Genomic DNA, 21,180 nt, shown 5'->3' with positions numbered 1-21,180 from the left:
GAGCACCTCTCGTTTTTGGGGACGTTCCCCTCCCGGCCGTCGTGCCCACCGCCACCGCGGTCCCCTCCCGCTGTGCCCCACGTGCTGCCCAGCCTGCGGAAGGGGGGCACGGGCAGGGTGACCCCCCCACCCCGCTGCACCCCAGCACCCCGGGGACTGCAGCAGGCGCCTGTACGGGGACGGGGCACTCGAGTGCACCCGGTGGCAGCGGGGACGGGGCCTGGCACCGCACCCCGACCCGGCGCATCGCCCTCCCCTCCCCGCCGCCGCCGGCGCAGCTGAGCCAAGGCGAGGGGGGGTGCCGGGGGAGGGCCTGCGCCTGCACGCTTTCACCTGCCATTTAATTGGATGTATTTTTAATTAATGGTGCCTCTGGGACCAACATGAGACAACATGATCTCTGAATAGGGGCAGGGGAGGAATTGGGGAAGGTGGGAGGATTGGGCCGCGGGGTGCGCTTACCCGCCAAACGCTGCCATCAATCACCCCCTACTTTTCGGCTCTGGACTTTTGGCTGGGGCTCAAGGCGGGCGCTGGGGCCGCGGCCACCCCCTGGTGCCGCCTGGCACACGTGTGATGAGCGGCACGTCCTCAGCTGCGGTTGGCGGCGGCGGTGGGGGCGTTTTGCTGGGGGTGGCAGTGCCAGGGGGAGTGTGCCAGCGGGCAGAGCTGCTCTTGCCGTGGCCTTCGCCGGTAAACCCCGCTCCAAATCGGCTGCCCGGTTGCTCTTGCTGGGACCCCCAGGTCAGGGTGGGGGCCTGGGGGGGCTCCTGGACCCCCAGGGCAGCGCCCAGCCCTGTCCCGTGGCAGCAGCCCCTCTGCCCCTGGCCTCCCCCACCACGGGGGCTCTTGGTGCCCACTGCCACCCGCACCCAGCCGTGCCCCCACCCTCGCTTTGTTCCTCCCGCCCAGCCCCAGGGAGGGGGGGGGCCACAGCTGGTTCAGGCACATCCCCCCCACCACCTTCTGGCACAGCCCCGGGGGGGCCAGGCCATGCGGCGGTGCCGGGGCAGCTGCCCAGACCTGTGAGGGGCCGGCGGGGGGGACCGGGGGGGTTCCCCCGTGGCAGGTGCCGCGGTGCAATGTAGGGCAGGCATTAATATTTAGTGGCGCTGGGGGGGGGCCGCGCCGGGGTGACGGCACAGCTGCCTCCTGCGCTGGAATGCAAACTGCAGCCTGCGGGGATGGCCACCGCCGCCGCTGCCGGACCCCCACGGCCCCCACGGCCCCCGTGCACCTCCTGCCTGCCTGGGGCACAGTGGGGGGCACGCTGCAGCGGGGGGGACAGAGCCCCGGGCACCTGGTCCCGGCTCTGGGCATGTGGGAGGTGCGAAACGTGGTGGTGGCCAAGCCCCAGCCCCTCGAAGCCACCGGCCACGTGTGGGGGGGGATAGGAAGGTCCTGGGGGGTTCCCAGCCCAGCTGTGCCATGGCACTGGGCTGGCTCCCTGGTGCTCACACCACCGGCCGCGATGCCATCGCTGCGTCGGGGCGACGGGAACAGCCGGTGGCACATCACATGTGGGGAGTGGCCGCCGTGTGCCGGCTTTGGCATGTTGCAGGGAAACGCGGTGTCACCAGACCCCGGCCCTTTGCCGCGTGGTGACAGCGGCGACGGGCTGGAGGTGTTAGACCCTTTTGTTCTGGCATCCCAGGATGCTTCGCCGGGAGCAGCCGGGGGGCCTGTGCCGCCATCCCTTCTCCCTCGCGAGTGGCGGTGGGATGCTGTGCCCCATGGCCGGACCCTCGCCCCGGCCGGACCTTTGCCCCACGGCCGGACCCTCGCCCTGGCCGGGCGGCGCGGGCGCGGGCAGGTTTATTAGCGTTATTCCGACATTGTGATGCAGAGAGAGTCGGTGCACCAGCTGCTCCTGCCCGGGTGTTTATTGTTACCTAGAGACAGCCCCTGGCTCCCGCCCAGCTCCCCCCCCCCGGCACGATGCAAAATTTATAGCGCGGCGGGTCCCGCTTTAACTCTCTGCCTCCCGAGCGGGGGTCCGGGGCGGGGGGCTGCCCAGGAGAGCCGGGCGGTGTTCGGCCCCGGGGGGCGGCTGTGCCGGGCCGGGCGATGCCGCGTTGCGCTGTGCCACGTGGTGCGATGCCACGCCGCGCTGCACCACGCTACACCGAGCCATGCCGAGCCATGCCATGCCGTGCTGTGCCATACCGTGCCGTGCCGTGCAGTGCTGTGCCATGCCACACTGTGACATGCCATGCTGTGACACGCCGTGCCGTGCCATGCTGTGCTGTGCCATGCTGTGCCGTACCATGCCACACTGTGCCATGCTGTGCCGTACCCTGCCGTGCCGTGCTGTGCTGTGCCATGCTGTGCCGTACCATGCCGTGCCTTACCATGCCGTGCTGTGCCATGCTGTGCCGTACCATGCCGTGCCGTACCCTGCCGTGCCGTGCCGTGCTGTGCCATGCTGTGCCGTACCATGCCATGCCTTACCATGCCGTGCTGTGCCATGCTGTGCCGTACCATGCCGTGCCGTACCCTGCCGTGCCGTGCCATGCTGTGCCATGCTGTGCCGTACCATGCCGTGCCTTACCATGCCGTGCTGTGCCATGCCACCCGGAGCCCCAGCCCGGCAGCGCAGCAGCCCCCGGGGGAGTCTGTATCCATGGCACGGCTAATCCTCCGGCCGGGCAGGGTGCCAGCCCATCGCCGGTGCCCGCCTGCCGCCCGGCCCGGCTGCCAGAGGAGACGCGGCCCCAGCTGCCCCCTGCCCCGGCTGCCCCTCGCCGGGAGGTGCCAGCCCAGCGCCAGGGGGTCCCCAGGGGCTCAGCGCTGGCCTCACCGCCCAGGCCCTGCCAAAACCGCCAGCCAGGGGGACAGGGGTGTCCCCACCTTGTCCCAGGCTGTGATTAGGTGGGCAGAGGGGCCACGGCTGGGGGAGATGCCGGGCGCTGAGGGGCTGCTGGGGCTCTGCCCACGGGGGGCCGGGTGGGATGGGGCGGGGGTCTCACCCCAGGTGCCACGTGTCCCCCTCCTTTCTTCTGCCATGGCGTGGTGCGGCACGGCATGGCACAGCTCAGCATGGCACCATATGGCACAGCACAGCATGGAATGGCACAGCATGGCACTGCTCAGCATGGCACAGCACAGCTCGGCACGGCTCTGCTCAGCATGGCACAGCACAGCTCGGCACGGCTCTGCACAGCATGGCACGGCTCAGCATGGCACGGCTTGGCACGGCTCTGCACAGCATGGCACGGCTCAGCATGGCACGGCTTGGCACGGCTCTGCACAGCATGGCACGGCTCAGCATGGCACGGCTCAGCATGGCACAGCTTGGCACGGCTCTGCACAGCATGGCATGGCTCAGCATGGAATAGCGCAGCATGGCACAGCTCGGCACGGCTCAGCATGGCACAGCCTGGCACGGCACAGCATGGCATGGCACAGCATGGCACTGCTCAGCATGGCACAGCCTGGCACGGCACAGCATGGCATGGCACAGCTCAGCACGACTCTGCACAGCGTGGCACGGCTCAGCATGGCACAGCATGGCACAGCACAGCATGGAATGGCACAGATTGGCACGGCTCGGCACAGCACACAGGGGTGTCAGCACCACCGAGTGCAGGAACCAGCCGGTTGTGACCGCCTGCCCCTGCGTGACCCTCGCCGTGGCCAGTCCCTCCGTGCCCCCTCCCGCCGAGCCCCTGCCAGCCCTGGGGACACCGGTGTCACCGCGAGGGTGACGCGTCCCCGCCGCCTGCCCCCAGCCCCGGCCAAGCACCGCACCCCACCGGGCGGCCGGATCCTGCCCCCGTTCCCCCGCCACCGCGCCCCGGCAGAGCCCCCGCTCCCCCCTCTCCCTCCACCTCTCAGCAAGTTTTTTATGTGATTACAGGCACTGCATGGTAATTAGTGCTAAACTCATTTGCACAACTACAGTTAATTGGCTACAACAATTAATTAATGTGTTGGAAATTTGGCACTGGGAAAAAAAAAAAAAAAGGAAAAAAAAAAAAGTTTGTCATCAGAGGGGAAACGGGGGGAGATGGGGGGAGATGGGGGGTGCCCGCACCCACCTGCACCCACCTGCACCCACCTGCAGCCCCGGCCTCGGCTCTTCCCCAAAGTTCCCCCCCCTCCCCAGGCCGCTGGCCCTGCCCTGCCCCGCGCTTTGTTTTCCCTTTTCTTCTCCTTTTTCTCCCCCCCCCCCCGCCCCGTTTTCCTTTTTCTTTCTCTCTTTCTTGCTTTCTCTTTTTTTTTTTTTTCTTTACAACTTAAGCAAACTCATTTCCCTGATAAAATATAGCATGACTAATGACTGAAGCATGTAAAAATCATTGGGAAAATGTCCTTGGAAGACGAATGCATTTTCAGCAGAATAATTAACTTAATTAACAAATTCACATGCATATTCATCAGGCTATTAATGTCTTCTCAGCTCAGCTTGACGAACATTGCGGTAATAACCATCTCATTTGCATATTGCATTCTACTGCTATCCAAAAAAGAAAGAAGCGGATGCACACGCGTGTGCCCCGCGCCCGCTCCTGTGGGATCTGCGGCGGGTGTCGTGCTCCCCCACCCCACCCCCACCCCCCCCCACCCCGGTGTGGTTCGCGGTCCTCGTGCGCCGGTGCCCGCGTGCCGGCACCGAGCGGCGGGAGGTGCGAGGCGGGCACCGCGACGCCTGCCGCAGATGCCGAGGCCGGGAGCGGCGGGTACCGCCGCTCCTGGCCTCGGCATCTGCGGCAGGCGTCGCGGCGCGGGCGCGGAGGGGGAGAGGACCCGTAGCAGCTGTCGGCCTAATTCGTCTAACGCGCTGCTCGTGGGCGGCTTAGAAAAACAGATTAGGCGCCTGCGACAGGCACTGATTCCTGACATACGCTCGGGGTCTGCGTCTTTATCGCCCGCGCCCGGCGAGGGGGGATGAGGATGGGGAGGATGGGGGCGATGGGGGCGACGGGGGCGACGGGGGCGACGGGGATGAAGGGGGTGATGGGGGCGAAAGGGGTGATGGGGGTGATGAGGACGGTGGGGATGAAGAAGGGGATGAAGGGGGCGACGGGGGTGATGGGGGCGAAGGGGATGAAGGGGGTGATGGGGGCGAAAGGGGTGATGGGGGTGATGAGGACGGTGGGGATGAAGAAGGGGATGAAGGGGGCGACGGGGGTGATGGGGGCGAAGGGGATGAAGGGGGTGATGGGGGCGAAAGGGGTGATGGGGGTGATGAGGACGGTGGGGATGAAGAAGGGGATGAAGGGGGCGACGGGGGCGATGGGGGCGAAGGGGATGAAGGGGATGAATGGGGGCGAAAGGGGTGATGGGGGTGATGAGGACGGTGGGGATGAAGAAGGGGATGAAGGGGGCGACGGGGGCGATGGGGGCGAAGGGGATGAAGGGGGTGATGGGGGCGAAAGGGGTGATGGGGGTGATGAGGATGGTGGGGATGAAGAAGGGGATGAAGGGGGTGATGGGGGCAACGGGGGCGATGGGGGCAATGGGGGTGATGGGGATGAATGGGATGAAGGGGACGAATGGGGGTGAAAGGGGTGATGGGGGTGATGAGGATGGTGGGGATGAAGGTGATGAAGGGGGCGGATGGGGGCAAAAGGGGTGATGGGGGTGATGAGGACGGTGGGGATGAAGAAGGGGATGAAGGGGGTGATGGGGGCGATGGGAGCGATGGGGGCGATGGGGATGAAGGGGACGAATGGGATGAAGAGGGTGATGGGGGCAAAAGGGGTGATGGGGGTGATGAGGACGGTGGGGATGAAGAAGGGGATGAAGGGGGTGATGGGGGTGACAGGGGCGATGGGGGCAATGGGGGCGATGGGGGCGATGGGGACGAATGGGATGAAGGGGGTGATGGGGGCGACGGTGGCGATGGGGGTGATGAGGACGGTGGGGATGAAGGGGGTGATGGGGATGATTGGGGCGTCGAGTGGATCCAGCCTCCCCCCCCGCCGGGGAGCCCGCTGCCCCCCCGCCGGCTCCACCCAGCAGTGCCACACCCTGCTTGGCACCACCCATTCCTGTCACACCCTGGTTGGTCCCGCCCATGGTGCCACACCCGGCTTGGCCCCACCCACAGCGGGGGGGGGGGGGGGGGTGCAGCCCTGTGCGAGCGCACAGCACGCACACGAGTGTGCACGCACACGCACGCGCACACGCGCACGCGCACACACACGCACGCACACACACGCATGCGCACGCGCACACACCCCGAGCAGCGCGCACTCCTCTGCACGTGCCCACCACGCCGAGGCGCCCGCCCCGTGTGCGCGTGCACACCCCTTGCACGCCCACGCACAGGGAGAAGGTGTCACCCAAGGGCGGGGGGGCACACACACGCGGGGGGTTATAGGTCACCCAGAGGGGTTCCAGGTCACCCCAGGTGTCACACGGGGGGGGGTCCAAGTCAGCAGCGGGCGTTCCAGGTCACAGAGGGGGTTCTAGGTCCCACAACAGGGGTGTCGCCCGAGGGGGGGCTTCCTGGGTCACCCAGGGGGTAGGTGCCAGATCACCCAGCCGGGCGGGCTGGGTCCAGGCTACACCGCGGCACCGCGGGGCTTGGCCCCTCACCGCGGGGGGGACACAGCACCCCGGGGCCATGGGGGGACACAGTGTCCAGGGGGAGTGGGGGAGGGATGGACGGACGGATGGATGGATGGTGGATGGATGGATGGTGGATGGTGGATGGATGGACAGATGGTGGATGGATGGATGGACAGATGGATGGTGGATGGATGGACGGACGGATGGATGGATGGACGGATGGATGGATGGATGGGTGGTGGATGGATGGATGGATGGTGGATGGTGGATGGTGGATGGATGGACAGATGGTGGATGGATGGACGGACGGATGGATGGATGGACAGATGGATGGATGGGTGGTGGATGGATGGATGGATGGATGGATGGTGGATGGATGGATGGTGGATGGTGGATGGTGGATGGATGGATGGTGGATGGATGGATGGACGGACGGATGGATGGATGGTGGATGGTGGATGGATGGAGGGATGGACGGATGGATGGATGGATGGATGGTGGATGGATGGATGGATGGATGGTGGATGGATGGACAGATGGACGGATGGACGGACGGATGGATGGATGGATGGATGGACGGACGGATGAATGGACGGACGTATGGATGGATGGATGGACGGATGGATGGATGGATGGACAGATGGATGGTGGATGGATGGACAGATGGATGGATGGACGGATGGATGGATGGATGGACGGATGGATGGATGGATGGATGGACGTATGGATGGACAGATGGATGGATGGACGGATGGATGGATGGATGGATGGTGGATGGATGGATGGATGGATGGTGGATGGATGGACAGATGGACGGATGGACGGATGGATGGATGGATGGATGGACGGACGGATGAATGGACGGACGTATGGATGGATGGATGGACGGATGGATGGATGGATGGATGGTGGATGGATGGACGGATGGATGGATGGATGGATGGATGGTGGATGGATGGACAGATGGATGGATGGACGGATGGATGGATGGATGGACGGATGGATGGATGGACGGATGGATGGATGGATGGACGGATGGATGGATGGATGGATGGTGGATGGATGGACAGACGGATGGATGGACGGACGGATGAATGGACGGACGTATGGATGGATGGATGGACGGATGGATGGATGGTGGATGGTGGATGGATGGATGGATGGACGGACGGATGGATGGATGGATGGACGGATGGATGGATGGTGGATGGTGGATGGATGGATGGATGGACGGATGGATGGACGGATGGATGGATGGTGGATGGTGGATGGTGGATGGATGGACGGATGGATGGATGGTGGATGGTGGATGGTGGATGGATGGTGGATGGTGGATGGTGGATGGATGGATGGTGGATGGATGGACAGATGGATGGATAGATGGTGGCTGGACGGATGGACAGAGGGACAAGCAGGCGGGTGGATGGATAGGTGGCTGGACAGACAGACAGACAGATGCGTGGGTGGGTGGATGCAGAGACAGACCCACAGCTGGGCGGATGGATGGACAGGCGACATGCAGGAAGGTGGACAGGCAGAAGGATGGCTGAGTGGGCAAGTGGGTGGTTGGCTAGACAGACACACAGGTGGGTGGGCGGACAGACGGACGTGTGGGCGGGGACGGCTTTCCTCGGCCAGGAGCCACCAGAAGGGGCCAGTGGGGGGACTCTGTCCCCAAGTCCTCTGCTCTGGGGGGGGGGGACGGATGACACAGGCCCCGCTGTGGCCCCTCTGTGGGCACCCACCGGCCCCGGTGCCGCTGGGGACCCTCTGGGGGACACGGGGCCGTGACCCCCGGCCGCGGCCGTGCACCCTGGGGACAGGGACGGAGACGAGGGCGGTGGGTCCCCTGGGACACCGACGTCCCCGGCGGCGGGTGACCCATCACCGGGGTGGCCACCGGGGACCACCCCGGTCCCAGGGTTGGGGACAGGCCTCAGCCAATCCCCATCCAGGACTCATGCCTCCAGCCAATCCCCTGCCAGGGCTTGCGCTGCTGACCAATCGCAGCCTTCCCCGCCCCCGGCCCCGCCCACCCCCGGGTATATAAGCCGCCTGCCCCCGGGCTGCCGAGGGCTGCTCCCCCGGGGGGGCCCTGGGGAGCCCTCGGTCCCTCCGGGTCCTTCCCCACCCCCGTGTCCCCCCCTGCCCCGTGGTGGTGGATGGAAGGGGGCAAGATCCAGCCCTGCCTGGCCGGGGGGTGCCCGGCACCCTCAGCTGTGCCCAGGGGTCCCCGAGCCGGGGGGGGGGACACAGCCCTGCGGGGGCACCAGGCTCCCGGAGCATCACGGTGGCGAGGGGGTGGGTCACCAGCGTTTGCTGGGGGGACACACATAGAGGACGGGGACACCCTGCCTTCGCTCGTGGCTGTGAGGTGCCACCGGCCCCTCCGCTCGCCCTGGGGACCTGCCTGTCCCAGTGACCACGCAGGCGGGCAAAAGCTGAGCCCTTCCCCATGGAGCAATGGGGAAACTGAGGCACGGGTCACCTGGGGCTGCTGCAGGGCCAGGGAGCAAAGCCACCCTCCATCGCGGTCCCCCAGGACCTCCCCTTTGTCCCCACGGGCATCCCTGGGTACCCACCCCCAGCTGTGCCTGGAGAAAATCCCCCAGCAATGCCCAAAATGGGGGAGACCCGGGGGGGGGGGGGGGGCTGGACCCCGCAGCACGGGGGGGCCGCGGGGCGAAGGTCGGGTGAAGGGCGCCGGCAGCGGCGGCGGCACGCGAAGGGGCGGGGGATGATGCGGCGCACCGTGCCAGCTGTATCCGGAGAAAGGCAAATAATTCAGCGGCACCAACCGGAGAGGAACCAGCCCGCCGAGCCACGTGCCAAAATACCAGCAGTAAAGTAGTTAAATGAATCCAGCGCGGGAGCGAGGAGCCTGCGAGAGCCGGCTTGGGCCCCCATCCAAAGGAGTTAATGTCCCACAGTATGATCGATTAGTTGTCAGATGTGATTTCAAACCAATACAAGATGAATGGCATCATTTTCCTTCTCTCATTTTAGGCAGAATTAAGAAGCCATTAGCTAACACAAATTTTTGGCAACTTTAATAAAAAAGCTCCAATGTACATTTGTAGCAAACGTTCCCCAAGGTAACTGCGAGGATGCAAATAACCTCCTGCGTCCTGCCCGGCTTCGTGTCTGCGGTGCTGCCGGTGCCGGTGCCGGTGCCAATGCCGTGCTGCCCACCCTCTCCGGCACCGAGGGGAGACGCCGACGGAGGATTTGCTTCCCGCCGGAGCAAAGCAGCGGGGTGCCCTGCCCGGCCTACGGCGCTGAGCCCTGGTGCGGGCGAAAGGCTGGCATCGCCCGTGTGATGAGCTGGGAGGTCTCGGCTGCGGGCAGGCAGCGGGGGGCTTCGTGCCGGGGCGGGCAGCGCCAGGCAGGGGCGGCCGCACGGGGACTAGTCAAGGACAAACCGCGCACAAGCTGCTCCTGCCCGCGTGCCCGCAGGCGCGGGGCCGGCGTGCCAGCCCAGCCGTGGCCATTACGGCTGCGCGCGCCAGCTGCGGCCACCCGATCCCCCCCGTCCCCGGGGGAGGCCGTGGGGGGGGGGCCTGGGCACCGTGCCACCACCCGGGCACCGGGGCAGAGCCACGGCCCCCCCGGCAGTGCCCGGCATGGGGTGACGGGGTCAGACAGGGTTATGGGAAGGGTGGCTTTGGGGGCTGGTGGCCGAGGGCAGGGACCCCCCCAGCGGGAGCCCAGCCCTGAGGGACCCCCCAGGGACCCCCCCAGGCTCTGGGGTAACCCAGAGCAGTCCCAGGGCTGCTGCCAGCCCCAGCACCGCTGTCGGCAGGGGACGAGCTGGAGGGCAGAGATGGGCCGCGGCCGCCCACCCCCGCCCCACCTTTCGCCGCCGGATCGCTGGATTTTAGGCACCAAATGGGGTTGAATTAGGATTATTATCACAGCTGCTCTAAATGTAATTAGTTTTGCTCAGAACTTGTTTGCTTTGCTGGGATTACGGCACAATCCAGCCGATCCGCCCGGCGCTAACTTGAAAAAGGCTTTAATTACTCTAATAAAGCGGATGCCGGGTTAATGTGATGATTCCAAAGGTGTGTTTTTCAATTACATTTAACAAAAAAGATTTATAGTCGGGTAAAATTTAATTAGGAGCATGCAGGAGGGCCGGGCCAGCCGGGACGCTGCTCACCGCCGGCAGCTGCCGGGCCGGGACCTCGGTTCTGGCCCCAGCGCTGCCACCGTGCCCCATGCACCGACGGGGTCTGTCCGGGCACGGCGGTTGTCTGTCCTGCTGGGTGGATGGATGGATCCCATCGGCCCCATTCCAGGGCGGAGGTGGATGGAGGGGGGGTCCTGGCTGTGCTGCGATGATGCGAAGCCACCCGCACGCTGTCCCTATCCCCTGCCCGTGTCCCCTCCAGCCCTGCATCCCCGGGCGGGCGTTTTGGGGGCGTTGGGTCCCCCCAGTCCCGCCACCACACACGGGAGGCATCGCCCTGCGCTGCCGTCTCAGGGCCGTCAGGATCCGCTCGAAGCAGATGGGATCCAGCTGCAAGCAGCAGCACGAGGACCAGGCTGCTGGGGGGAGCGGGGCCGGGGCCCAGGGGACACGGGAGGGGGACGGATGCTCCCACCGCCCGGCACAGACCTCCGGCGAGCCCGGCCGAGCCAGAGCTGCCAAGAGAAATGGGCAGATTATGGGATGAACGCAGGCCAAGGCAGGGCTGGGATGCAGCCGCCGTAAATCAGCTTTTAAGTAGCAACAAAATGGACATTTCCCATATGAAATGAGCCACCGCCTGCCACGGAGAGGGGGGAGAAGGGAGCCCAGCCGGGGTGCGGGCCCCCACGCACCGGGGTGGGGATGGGCAGGGTGGTACCCCCCAGCTGGGGGCTCCGGAGGGGCTGCAGGGATGGGGCTGGAGCCCAGGATGGGGGGGGAAGGGAAGGGAAGGGAAGGGAAGGGAAGGGAAGGGAAGGGAAGGGAAGGGAAGGGAAGGGAAGGGAAGGGAAGGGAAGGGAAGGGAAGGGAAGGGAAGGGAAGGGAAGGGAAGGGAAGGGAAGGGAAGGGAAGGGAAGGGAAGGGAAGGGAAGGGAAGGGAAGGGAAGGGAAGGGAAGGGAAGGGAAGGGAAGGGAAGGGAAGGGAAGGGAAGGGAAGGGAAGGGAAGGGAAGGGAAGGGAAGGGAAGGGGCCTGGCTGCCGCAGGGTGCTCAGGTGGGCACCACCTGCTCTCCTGAGCTCCCAGCCAGGGCTGGCCCCGTGTCTGCTGGATCCGGCCTCCCCCGCTGCCCCCCGCTGCCCCTGCTTGGGTTTTGCCCCTTTTCTCCCCCTGGGGTCCAGGAGGGGCTGGGGGGCAGATTCCCCCCTTTCTGCAGGGCTTGGGGCTGCAGACCTCCGGGCTGCTCAGCAGAGCCCTGGCTGTCCAGGTGCCCCCGGCCCTGGGTGACCCCTTCCCTTGGGTACCACCTGCCCCCCCATTGCTCTCCCCCCATCCCAGCCCATCCGTGCAGCCACCCCAGCACTGGCCATGCCCCACCAGGGTGCGGGGGCCTCTCCTCACCCCCCCCGGTGCCTCCCACCACCACTGTCTCCCCCCATGGGGGGGAGATGGGGGAGATGGGGGAGATGGGGGACAGGGACAGGGACAGGGCTCGGGGCTCGGTCCCACGCTGGTAGTGGGGCATGGTGTAAATCGGAGGGGAGGGACCCGACCCCAGCGAGGGCCGGGGGTGGTCCGGGAGCCCCTATATTGGGGCTGGTGGGGACACGACGGGGACACGTGCAGCTCCGTGCACCCACCGGGTCGGGACACTGCCGGGGGGGGGGGGTCCACACACACCCCCACGCCGCGCACACGCGTGTGCCCGGGGGGAGCAGCCGCCCTCCTTGCCCAGCCGGGCCAAGCACCCCCTCGCCCCGCAAGCCACCGGGGCCGGGCCGGGCCGGGCCGGGCCCTGCGGCGGGGGGGGGGGGGGGGGGCCGGGCTGGAGGCCCCGGGCTGGGCTGCAGGCGGTGCCGCATTCCGGAGTACCAGCATTTGCTGGCGGCCGGTGCCAGCAGGCGTTGGCAGGTTTGGAGCTTCGCAGCGATTCCAGGCACAGATGTCCTTGTTTTAACTCCTCTGCGATGGAGCCTGGCAGGCCGGGCGGGGGAGGGGGCGGCTCGGCAGCCCCCGGTGCGACGGGGACCGCTGCCAGCCCGGCCCGCCCCGGCCGCGGCTCCGGGTACCGCGGGGACCCGCCACCACCCCCACCCCCCCCCACCCCCACCCGGGCGGCGCCCCGGTCTCCCCATCGCCCAAAACCGGGGGCGGCCCCCCCCCACCCCCTCTCGGCCCCCCACCCCCGACCCCCGGGCAGCCCCCGGTCCCCGGAGCGGGGCCGCCCGGCCCGGCGGCGGCAGCGGGGCCGCCTCCGCAGCGCGGCGAGCGCCCAGCGCCGGGAGCCTCCGTTTTTTATGGTATCTGCAATTTTGGCAGAAATCTGTCTTTAATTTAGCTGTCCATATAAAAATCCGCACTGTATAATAATGAACAGATGCCATGAAATTTAAACTGAAGCAATGACTCCTCCTCCCCCCCCCCGGCTGGCACTCGCCGGTGGCAGCGGCGACCCGGAGCTGGCGCTCGCCCCGCGCCCCCGCCGCGCTCCGCCGGGCCGGGAGAGGGGCCGGGCCGGGCCGGGCCGGGGGCACCGGGGGCGGCGGGGCGGGGGGGGGGAGAGAAACCCACCCCCCCATCCCATCCTGCCTGGAAATAGAGGGGCTGAGCCCGGGCGAGCCGCGACCGCGGGGTCCCACCGGTGCTGGCCCCGCTCCGGTTCCCCCCCGGCCGAGCCGTGCGGGGTCCCCGGTAACACCCCCCACCCCCCCCCGCGCCCCGAGGTGACTTTGATCCCACGATCACGCAAAACCCTCGCAGAGCCCGGCGGGTGGCGGCGGCTGCTCCCCACTTCCCTCCTCGGGAGCCGCCGGCCGCTGCCGCTGAGCACCGGGGCCGCGGTGCGGGCCGACGGGGCACCGGGGCCGGGCACCGAAGCCTCGTACCGGGGCCGAACACCGCGGCCGTGCACCGGAGCTTCGCACCGGTGCCTTCTACCGGAGCCGTGCACCGCGGCCGTGCACCGGAGCTTCGCAACGAAGCCGTGCACCGGCACCGTGCACCAAAACCTTCCACCGGAGCTTTGCACCGGAGGTTTTCTCCGGAGCTTTGCACCGGGGCCGTGCACCGGCTGCGGGGCCGCATTGCGGGGCCGGTCAGTGCCGGAGCAGCCGGGGGGTTCCCGCATCCCCTCGCTTCGGCGGGGCCGGGCGGGCGCCGGGGAAACAAAAATCCCGGGAACTGAACGTAAACCGCAGCCCCGGCGCCGGGGCCGGCACTCCCCGGCACAGCCGGCCCCGGGCCCTTCCCGGGAGCAGATGTCGGCGGCCCCCCCGCAGCCCCCGGCCCCCCGCGTGTCCCCCCCCCCTCCGCCGGGTCATCCGCCCTTCGCCGCCGCATCGCCGGGCCGCGGCCCCGGTGCCGCCGGTTGCGGGTGACGGCCGAAGGGCCGCGCATCGCCCCCGCCCGGCCCCCCCCCCCGGCGCGGCCCCGAGGCTTTTTCCCCGGAGAAACGAGGCCCTTCCCGGGAGGATGCTCGGGCCGGAGCCGTCGGAAGAGGCTTCGCTCCTCTGCGGGGAGCGGCGAGCGCCGGGGCCCGGCCCGGCCGGGGGGGGGGGTCGGGGGGGCCTCGGGGACTGCGCTCCGCCGCAGCGGCTCGGCGGGCCGGGGCGGCCCCGTTTCCCCGCCCGGTCCCGGCTCCTCGCCGCCCCCTTTCCCGGGCCGGGCCCGGCACGTCGGGGCCGTGCTGGAGCCGTTCCCCGATTCCAGCCCCGGCGGCGCCGGCCCCGGGCCCGGCCAGGCTGGGGGCGCGTCCCGGCCCGACCCCAAACCTGCCCAGATTTTCCCCAAAAGCCGCGGGGCTGTGGGGCGCGGGTCCCCCCGGCCTCTCCCGGGAGGAACCCGGGGGCTCCGTCCCCGCAGCCCCGGTGCTGCCCCGGCGCACGCCGCCTCCCGCGGGGAACCGACCCCCGCGACGCCCGTGTCCGTGGGCAGCGGCACCGCGCGACCGGCAGCCCGGTCCCCGTCCCTGTCCGGAGCCCGCGGCCGTCGGGTGGTGATGAGCCCCGGTGGCGGGAACGGTAAATAGACCGACGCCCGTTCGCCTGGGGAGGCGGCGGGGCCCGGGCGCCCGTTCAGCACCGCCGCGGCGGACAGCTCCGCACCGGGCACCGGGCACCGGGCACCGGCACCGGCACCGCGCCGGGGCCCCGGGGCTCCATCGGGCACCGGCACCGGGAACCGGCACCGGCACTGGCACCGGCACCGCGCCGGGGCTCCCGGGCTTCCATCGGGCACCGGCACCGGCACAGCGCCGGGGCCCCGGGGCTCCGTCGGGCACCGGCACCGGGAACCGGCACAGGCATCGGGCACCGCGCCGGGAGCCGACCGGGTACCGGGGCCGCTACGGACGAACCCGGCCTTGGCCACCGCCACCGGGCACCCCCGCCGAGGTCACCGGCACGGCGGGCCGGTGCCAGTTCCGGGCACCAGTCTCCCGGGGGACGGGACCGCTGTCACCGCCGCGGCTCGCCCGTGACGGCGGGGCCGGGACCGAGCCGGGCCGCCGCTCCGGATCCCGGTGCCTTTATTGGCGAGGGGGGGGGACACCGCCTCCCCGGTCCCGGGGGGGACACCCGTGGGGCTGAGCCGCGTTATATCAGCGCCGCCCCACCGCGGGCCGCGCACTCGGGCGGCGGGAGCGGCGGAGGCACCGGCACCGCCGAGAGGCACCGGGGGCGGCCCCGGCGGCGGCGGCGGGCGCGGGGCGGGGGTCGGGCCGGTGCCCCCGGTGCCCCGCGGCGGAAGAAAAGCGGCGAAGGCGGCGGAGTCAACATTGAATATTTATTAGTCGCCGTCGAAGGACGCTCGGTAATTACAGGTTCGCCGCGAATCGCACCGGCGGCGGCTCGTCACGGCCGACGAGTCCTGGCGGGGCCGCCCCGGCGGGGACCGGGCTGCGAGCGTCCAGCGGGGCTGGGGATGGGGGGGGGGGAGGGCCCCGGGGGGGGGGGGGGGGGGGGGCCGATGCATGCAGTATCGCCGGGCCCCCCGGCCCCGCGCCCCCCCGCTCCGCCGCCGCCAAGCAGCGTCCGCGGCGGCGGGGAGCGGGGGAACGGGGGAGCGGGGGAGCGGGGAGCGGCTCCCGGCGCGGGGGGGCTCTTGCATATCGTTGGCCATAAATATTTATTAATCGAAATGAAACGGAACAGAAACACGAAAGCACTTCTGGTGTCGGACAGGCGGGTCCCCTTTGCTACAACGGTTTGCGGGTTTTTTTTCTTTTTCTTTTTTTGTTTTTCCCGGTTTTTTTTTTTTTTGCAAAACTTTTTTTTTTTTTTTCGTTTTGAAAACATTTCTCAGAAATCCTCCTCCTCCTCCCTGGTCTCTAAAAATGCTGGTTTCTCGAAGGTGGTGCGGGCAGGTTCCAAACAAACAAAAAAAAAACCAAAACAAAACAAAAAAACCAAAACCCAAAAAAAAAGAGCGTTATCTCGGCTTTACGGCCTCTCCCGGCCGAAGGAATGCGGCAAACCGGGGCGAAGACACGCGGGCCGGGCCCGGGCGCCTCGGGGGGGGCGCAGCCCCGCCAGCCCCCCCGGAGCCCCGCTTGCATAGCTGCGGGCTGCCCTGCCGCGCCCGGCCCCGGCTCCGCCAGCTCGGGAAAACCGGGGCGGCTCCGCGGGGTTGGGGGTTATTATTATTTTTTTTTTTTCCTTTTTTTTTTTCCTTTTTTTTTTCCTTTTTTTTTTTTTTTTTTTTTCTTTTTCCGTTTCAAGTTTTTAAAACAGGTAAAAAACGTCCTGACACACGCGCTGCGAGAGGAGCTCCCGGGGCCGGGAGCGGGGCCGGGGCCCCCCCAAAGCAAAGTGCATCTCTGAGCGTCCGCCGGGCCGGGCCTGCTTGCATAGATAGAAATGTGGGTTCCTCCCTTCGCCTCTTTATTGCTTCGGAAAGTTTCGCTCCGCGCCGCAGCGCGGGCTCCTCTCGCTCCCACGGGCCGGGGCAGCGGGTGTCCAATGCCGGGGGGGGGGGGGTGTGGGGTGCGGGGGGGGCGTGGGGGAGGTGGTCACGGCGGCGGAGGGGAGAAACGGCCCAAAATAGGGGGTGGGGGGGGGAGGAGGGGGGAGGGAAGGAAAAAATATAGAGATAAAATTGAATTAAAACGAATTAAAAAGGAAACGAAGCGGTTCGACCCAGCGGGCCGGGCCGGGCTCCGGGGGGGGCTCCGCCGGGCGCTGCCGCCGCGGGCCGGGGGGCCGGGGCCGCGCTGGGCGCCTCCCCCCGGGGGGAAATAATAATAATAATAATAATAAAATAATAATAATAATAATAATAATAATAATAATAATAATAATAATAATAATTTAAGGAAAAGGGGAAGTCCTCCCAAAAAAGCACTTTGTCCCCACGGGGCGCGGGGACCCGCCGCCGGGGCCGGGTCCCCATATTGCACCAAAGCCCACGGCGGAGCCCCGGGGGCCGGTCGGCGGGGCCGCCGCGGGTGCGTGTGGGTGTGGGGGTGTGTGGGGGGGGTGTGGGTGTGTGTGTGTGTGTCCCGCCTCGGGGATGGGGCGGCCGGGCGGGGAGGGGGCTCGGGGGGGGGGGGGGGTGTCAGTTGTGGAAGAAGGCGTTGAGCTCCTCGTACATGGGGCCCCGCTCGTGCGGGAGGTGCATGTCGTAGGGGAAGATGTTCTCGGAGTGGACCCCCCCGCGCATCCCCGCCGAACCGAAGACCAGGTTGTGGCCGGCGGGCCGGGAGCCGGGCAGCGCCGAGTAGTGCATAGAGTAGTGATAGCTTTTCTCGTGGTCGGGGGAAGAAGAGTCCTGCTTGAGGGAGAAGTTGCCGTTGATGCAGAGCGGGGGGCTGAGCCCACCGTCGTACTCCGAGCTGTTGTAGTCGGGGGACGCGTTGCCGTAGAGGCTCTCGTAGGCGGAGGCGCAGTAGCTGTGTGTCCTCAGCCCGTGGGAACCGGGGCCGGCGGCGGGCGGGCACTGCGCCGCGGCCAGCCGCGAGCAGGGGTAGGGGTAGGGGTGCACGGCGAAGGAGGCGTTGGGGCCGTGGAAACGGCCGCCCTCCTGACCCTGCTCCGTGAGGAAATTGCGGGAGTTGAGCTGCAGGCAGCCGGCCACCAGGTTGGTGGTGGGCTGCGACAGCCCCTTGCACAGAGTCTGCACGTAGGAAACCAGGTCGGGCCGTTTGCCCGAGCGCAGGATCTCGGAGAGAGCCCAGATGTAGTTCTTGGCCAAGCGAAGGGTCTCGATTTTGGAGAGCTTTTGCGTTTTGGAGTAGCAGGGAACCACCTTCCGCAGGTTGTCCAGGGCCGCGTTCAGGTCGTGCATGCGGTTGCGCTCCCGGGCGTTCGCCTTCTGCCGCCGCAGCTTGGAGCGCTCCAGCCGCGCCTTGGTCATCTTGCGCTTCTTGGGGCCGCGCTTCTTGGGCCGCTCGCCCTCCGCCTCCTCCAAGCCTTCCTCCTCCTCCTCCTCCTCCTCCTCGTCCCCGCCTAGCTCCCCTTCCTCCTTGCTCTCCCCCAGCGAACCCTCGGGCGGCTCCTCGGGGAGGGCGCAGCCCTTCCCCGCCCGCTCCTCCTTCTCGCTGCGGGCATCCTCCTCGCACTCCTCGGCCCAACCGGCGAATTTCGGTACTTCGGGGACCAGGCTGGGCTCGCTGAAAAGTCGCGTCAACATGGTGGCTGCAGCGGGGGGCAAAGAGCCAGGCGTTACCGGCGGCCCCGCCGCCCCCCCCCCGCCCCCTCCGCGCTCCCCGGCAGCGGCTCCGCGGCGCCGGGGGCGGCGAAAACGAATTGGGCGCGGGGCCGCCCGCCGCCGCCGCCCGCCCCGGCCGCCCGCCGCCGGGGGCACCGGGGCTCCCTCGGGGCGCGGCGACGCCCCCCCCCCAACGCCCCCCCCCCCCCCCCCCGGGCTCCCCGCGGCCGCCGCCCGCGTCCCGCTCCCCCTCTCCTGCGCCCGCCGCTGCCGCCCCCCCCGCGCCCCCCGGCCTCGGCCCGGCCGGTGCCCCCCCCCCGCCCCCGGCGCCCCGCGGGCCGGGCCCGGTGCCGCCGGTGCCGCCGGCCCCTCTTTGACGCCTCCAACTTTTCCCCGCCGCGGGCGCGGAGCGGCCCCGGCCGCGGCCCCGCCGCCGCCGCCGTCCCGGGGCCGGAGCGCCGAGACGCGGCAGCCGCCCCCCCCCCGCCCCGGTACCCCTCCGGCCCGGTCAGCCCCGCCCGGGGCCCCCCCCGCCCCGGGGCTTTCCCCCGGCCGCCGGAGCGCGGCCCGTAAAATGCGGCGGCATCAAACGGCGGCGCGGCGGGGGGCGGCGGGGGGCGGCGGGGGGCGACGGGGGACGGCGGGGGCGGCCGCGGCCGGGCCCCCCCCCCCGGGGGAGCGCGGAGGTCGCGGGCGGCGGCGCTGCCGGGGTCGCCCCCGGGGCCGGGGGGCGCGGCGGGGCCGGGGCGGGGGGCGCCGCCCGGGGCGGGGGCCGGGGGCGCCGCGGGGGAGCGGGGAGGCGGCTCCGCCGGGTCGGGGCCCCCGGGGGCGGCGGCGCGGCGGCTCCGCGCCGATTTCGTTGATGCCGCTCGGCCGCCGCTGCCCGCTCCGTCCCGCCGGGACCGCGCCGCCCCGGGCGCGCCCAGCCGCGGGGGGGGCCGGGGGGACGAAGCCCCAACAACCCCCACCCCCCCCCCCGGGGGGGGTCCGGGGGGGGAGGAGGAAACCCCATCGGCGGGGCCGGCGGGGAGCGGGAGAACCGAGGGCCGGGGGAGAGCAAAAGACGGGGGAAAAAAAGGGCGAGACGTGGCGGAGAAACAAAATCAACATGGAAGTTGCCTTTTCTCCATTCAAGTTTCCTCCGCTGCCCTCCCAGCCCTCCACTTCTTACATAACTCACCTTCGGGCGGACCGGAGGAATTCTTATTTCATTGTTCCCAGCATCTTCTGGGACCGGGACGCGGCTCCTTGAGGTGCTCCAGCCTCCTGCAGTCCTCTATCCAAAAGGAGGCGAGAGTGGCATCTCTACCCAGCAAAGGGGGTACCAGCTCTGCTGCCAGTGCCATATGGTTGGCACGTCATGCGCGAGAGCTATCACATGAGAGCTAATGATTGACATGCGCTTGCATTCAGGGAGATTTGTCTCTCTGGGGAAGGAGGACTCGCCATCTGTCACTCTGTACTCAAAAAAAAAAAAAAAAAAAACCTCTTCCAAATCTACAGCTCTGCCTACACGCCGCAAAATGGGACCCGGGCGAGATGCAGGCGATGGCGGGGCCGGGCTGAACAATGGAGCCAGCGGCAGGGCGGCAGGGGAGACCAGCCATCCCGGCCGGGCCGAGCGTGTCGGGGGCAGCCAGCGGGCACCGGGGCGAGGGGGGAGACGCCGCGGGGACCCTCGCCGGGAGCTGGCATCTGCGGCTCGCCGCAAAATAGCGCGGCGGCTCACCCGGCTCCGTCCCCACCCTCAGCCACCGGCCGAGCGGGGATGGCTGTGGTGCTGAGGGCCTGGCGCGGGCTGGGGGCTGCGGCCGGGCAGGGCCCGGGGGGAGGCGGTGGTGGTGGCGGTGCCCGTTTTGGCCGCAGCGGCGTGGGCAGGGGGCTGCAGGTGCGGGCGTGGGCAGGGCTGGTGGCTGCGGGGCCGTGGGTCCCCATGCAGGTGGCACATGGCCCCTCCGGCTGCCCGCCGCCCCATGGCCCCCACCGGCACCCCCTCGGCCGCACAGCCGCGCCAGCCTCTCTCTGCAGCCCCGCGGCACAGCCCAGCACGCACAGACGCAGCCAGCCTTCGGCACACTCCTGCGTGCACACACAGACACGCACGCACACGCACGCTTGCACACACATGCACACGCACGCCGTCCCCGATGCACACGGGGTCCAAGCCCCCCGCGGATGTGGGTCCCACGGTGGCGGTGGCGGAGGCCCGGCCATGCCGTGGCGCAGCCGGCGAGGCCTTTGTCTGCTGGGCGTCTCCTCACCTGCCGCAGCCCCGTGGCCCAGCCCAGCAGCGCCCCATCACCCCCCGGCCTCCAAATCTGTCCCCGCCATGGTGCATGTGCAGCCAGAAATCGCTGCTGCCATTTCCCGTGTGCCTGCAAACCGGCAGCGGGCAGCAGCGGGGCCGGGGAGCCCGTAACGGGTGCGTTGTGTCCCTGGGAGCCGGATCCCGTCACCTGGTGCCCCGCTCCTGGCTGCGGCCGTCGGGGCCGAGCCACGGGACGTCCCCGTGTCCTGGATCCCCTCTGTCCCCATGAGCCCGGGGGGGCCCAGGACCTGCCTGGCTCGAGGGGTGCGGGCAGGGGAAGGGGCAGCGGGTGCAGGGTGCCACACACCAGCACATGCTGGCCATGCACCGCAGGCAAGGGCGGCACAGCCGTGGCGTGGGCACAGCAGGGACACGGAGGCAGTGGTGGCCGGGGCTGTGCCCACACGCAGACAAAGGGCTGGCCGTGCCCGGCCGCCTGGTCTGTGCCAGCAGCGTCGGCGTCGCCCACTCCCCCGGTGCAGGTGCCGGGGCTGGCACGTGACAGAGGGGCCTCCACCGGCAGCGAGCATCCCCCCCGCACGCTCCCGCTGCCGAACCCTCCGACTGTCACTCACG

At 68.8% G+C, this 21,180-nt stretch overlaps 2 protein-coding genes across 2 annotated transcripts; both read right to left on the bottom strand.

Moving 5' to 3' along the window:
- Positions 1-4,864: 4,864 nt before the first annotated feature.
- On the bottom strand, positions 4,865-6,169 carry LOC143169196 (uncharacterized). Its single transcript, XM_076356472.1, is given in 3 exon segments — positions 4,865-5,269; positions 5,271-5,526; positions 5,562-6,169. Coding segments are annotated over 3 exon segments (1,269 nt in total).
- An 11,035-nt stretch (positions 6,170-17,204) lies between these two features.
- NEUROD2 (neuronal differentiation 2) lies at positions 17,205-19,638 on the bottom strand. Its single transcript, XM_076356944.1, has 2 exons — positions 19,477-19,638; positions 17,205-18,283 (listed from the first exon to the last, which is right to left on the bottom strand). Exon 2 carries the CDS (start codon positions 18,276-18,278, stop codon positions 17,205-17,207), a length of 1,074 nt encoding a protein of 357 aa, XP_076213059.1. The 5' UTR covers positions 18,279-18,283; positions 19,477-19,638.
- Positions 19,639-21,180: the final 1,542 nt, after the last annotated feature.

This window comes from Aptenodytes patagonicus, chromosome 20 (assembly GCF_965638725.1).
Source record: "Aptenodytes patagonicus chromosome 20, bAptPat1.pri.cur, whole genome shotgun sequence".
Taxonomy (NCBI): Eukaryota; Metazoa; Chordata; class Aves; order Sphenisciformes; family Spheniscidae; genus Aptenodytes; species Aptenodytes patagonicus.
Note: the sequence above shows the minus strand (reverse complement) of the source record. Positions and strands in the feature narration are given on the sequence as shown.

Excerpts from the sequence above, each read along its gene's own strand:
- NEUROD2 (XM_076356944.1), bottom strand. The coding sequence starts at position 18,278 with ATGTTGACGCGACTTTTCAGCGAGCCCAGCCTGGTCCCCGAAGTACCG.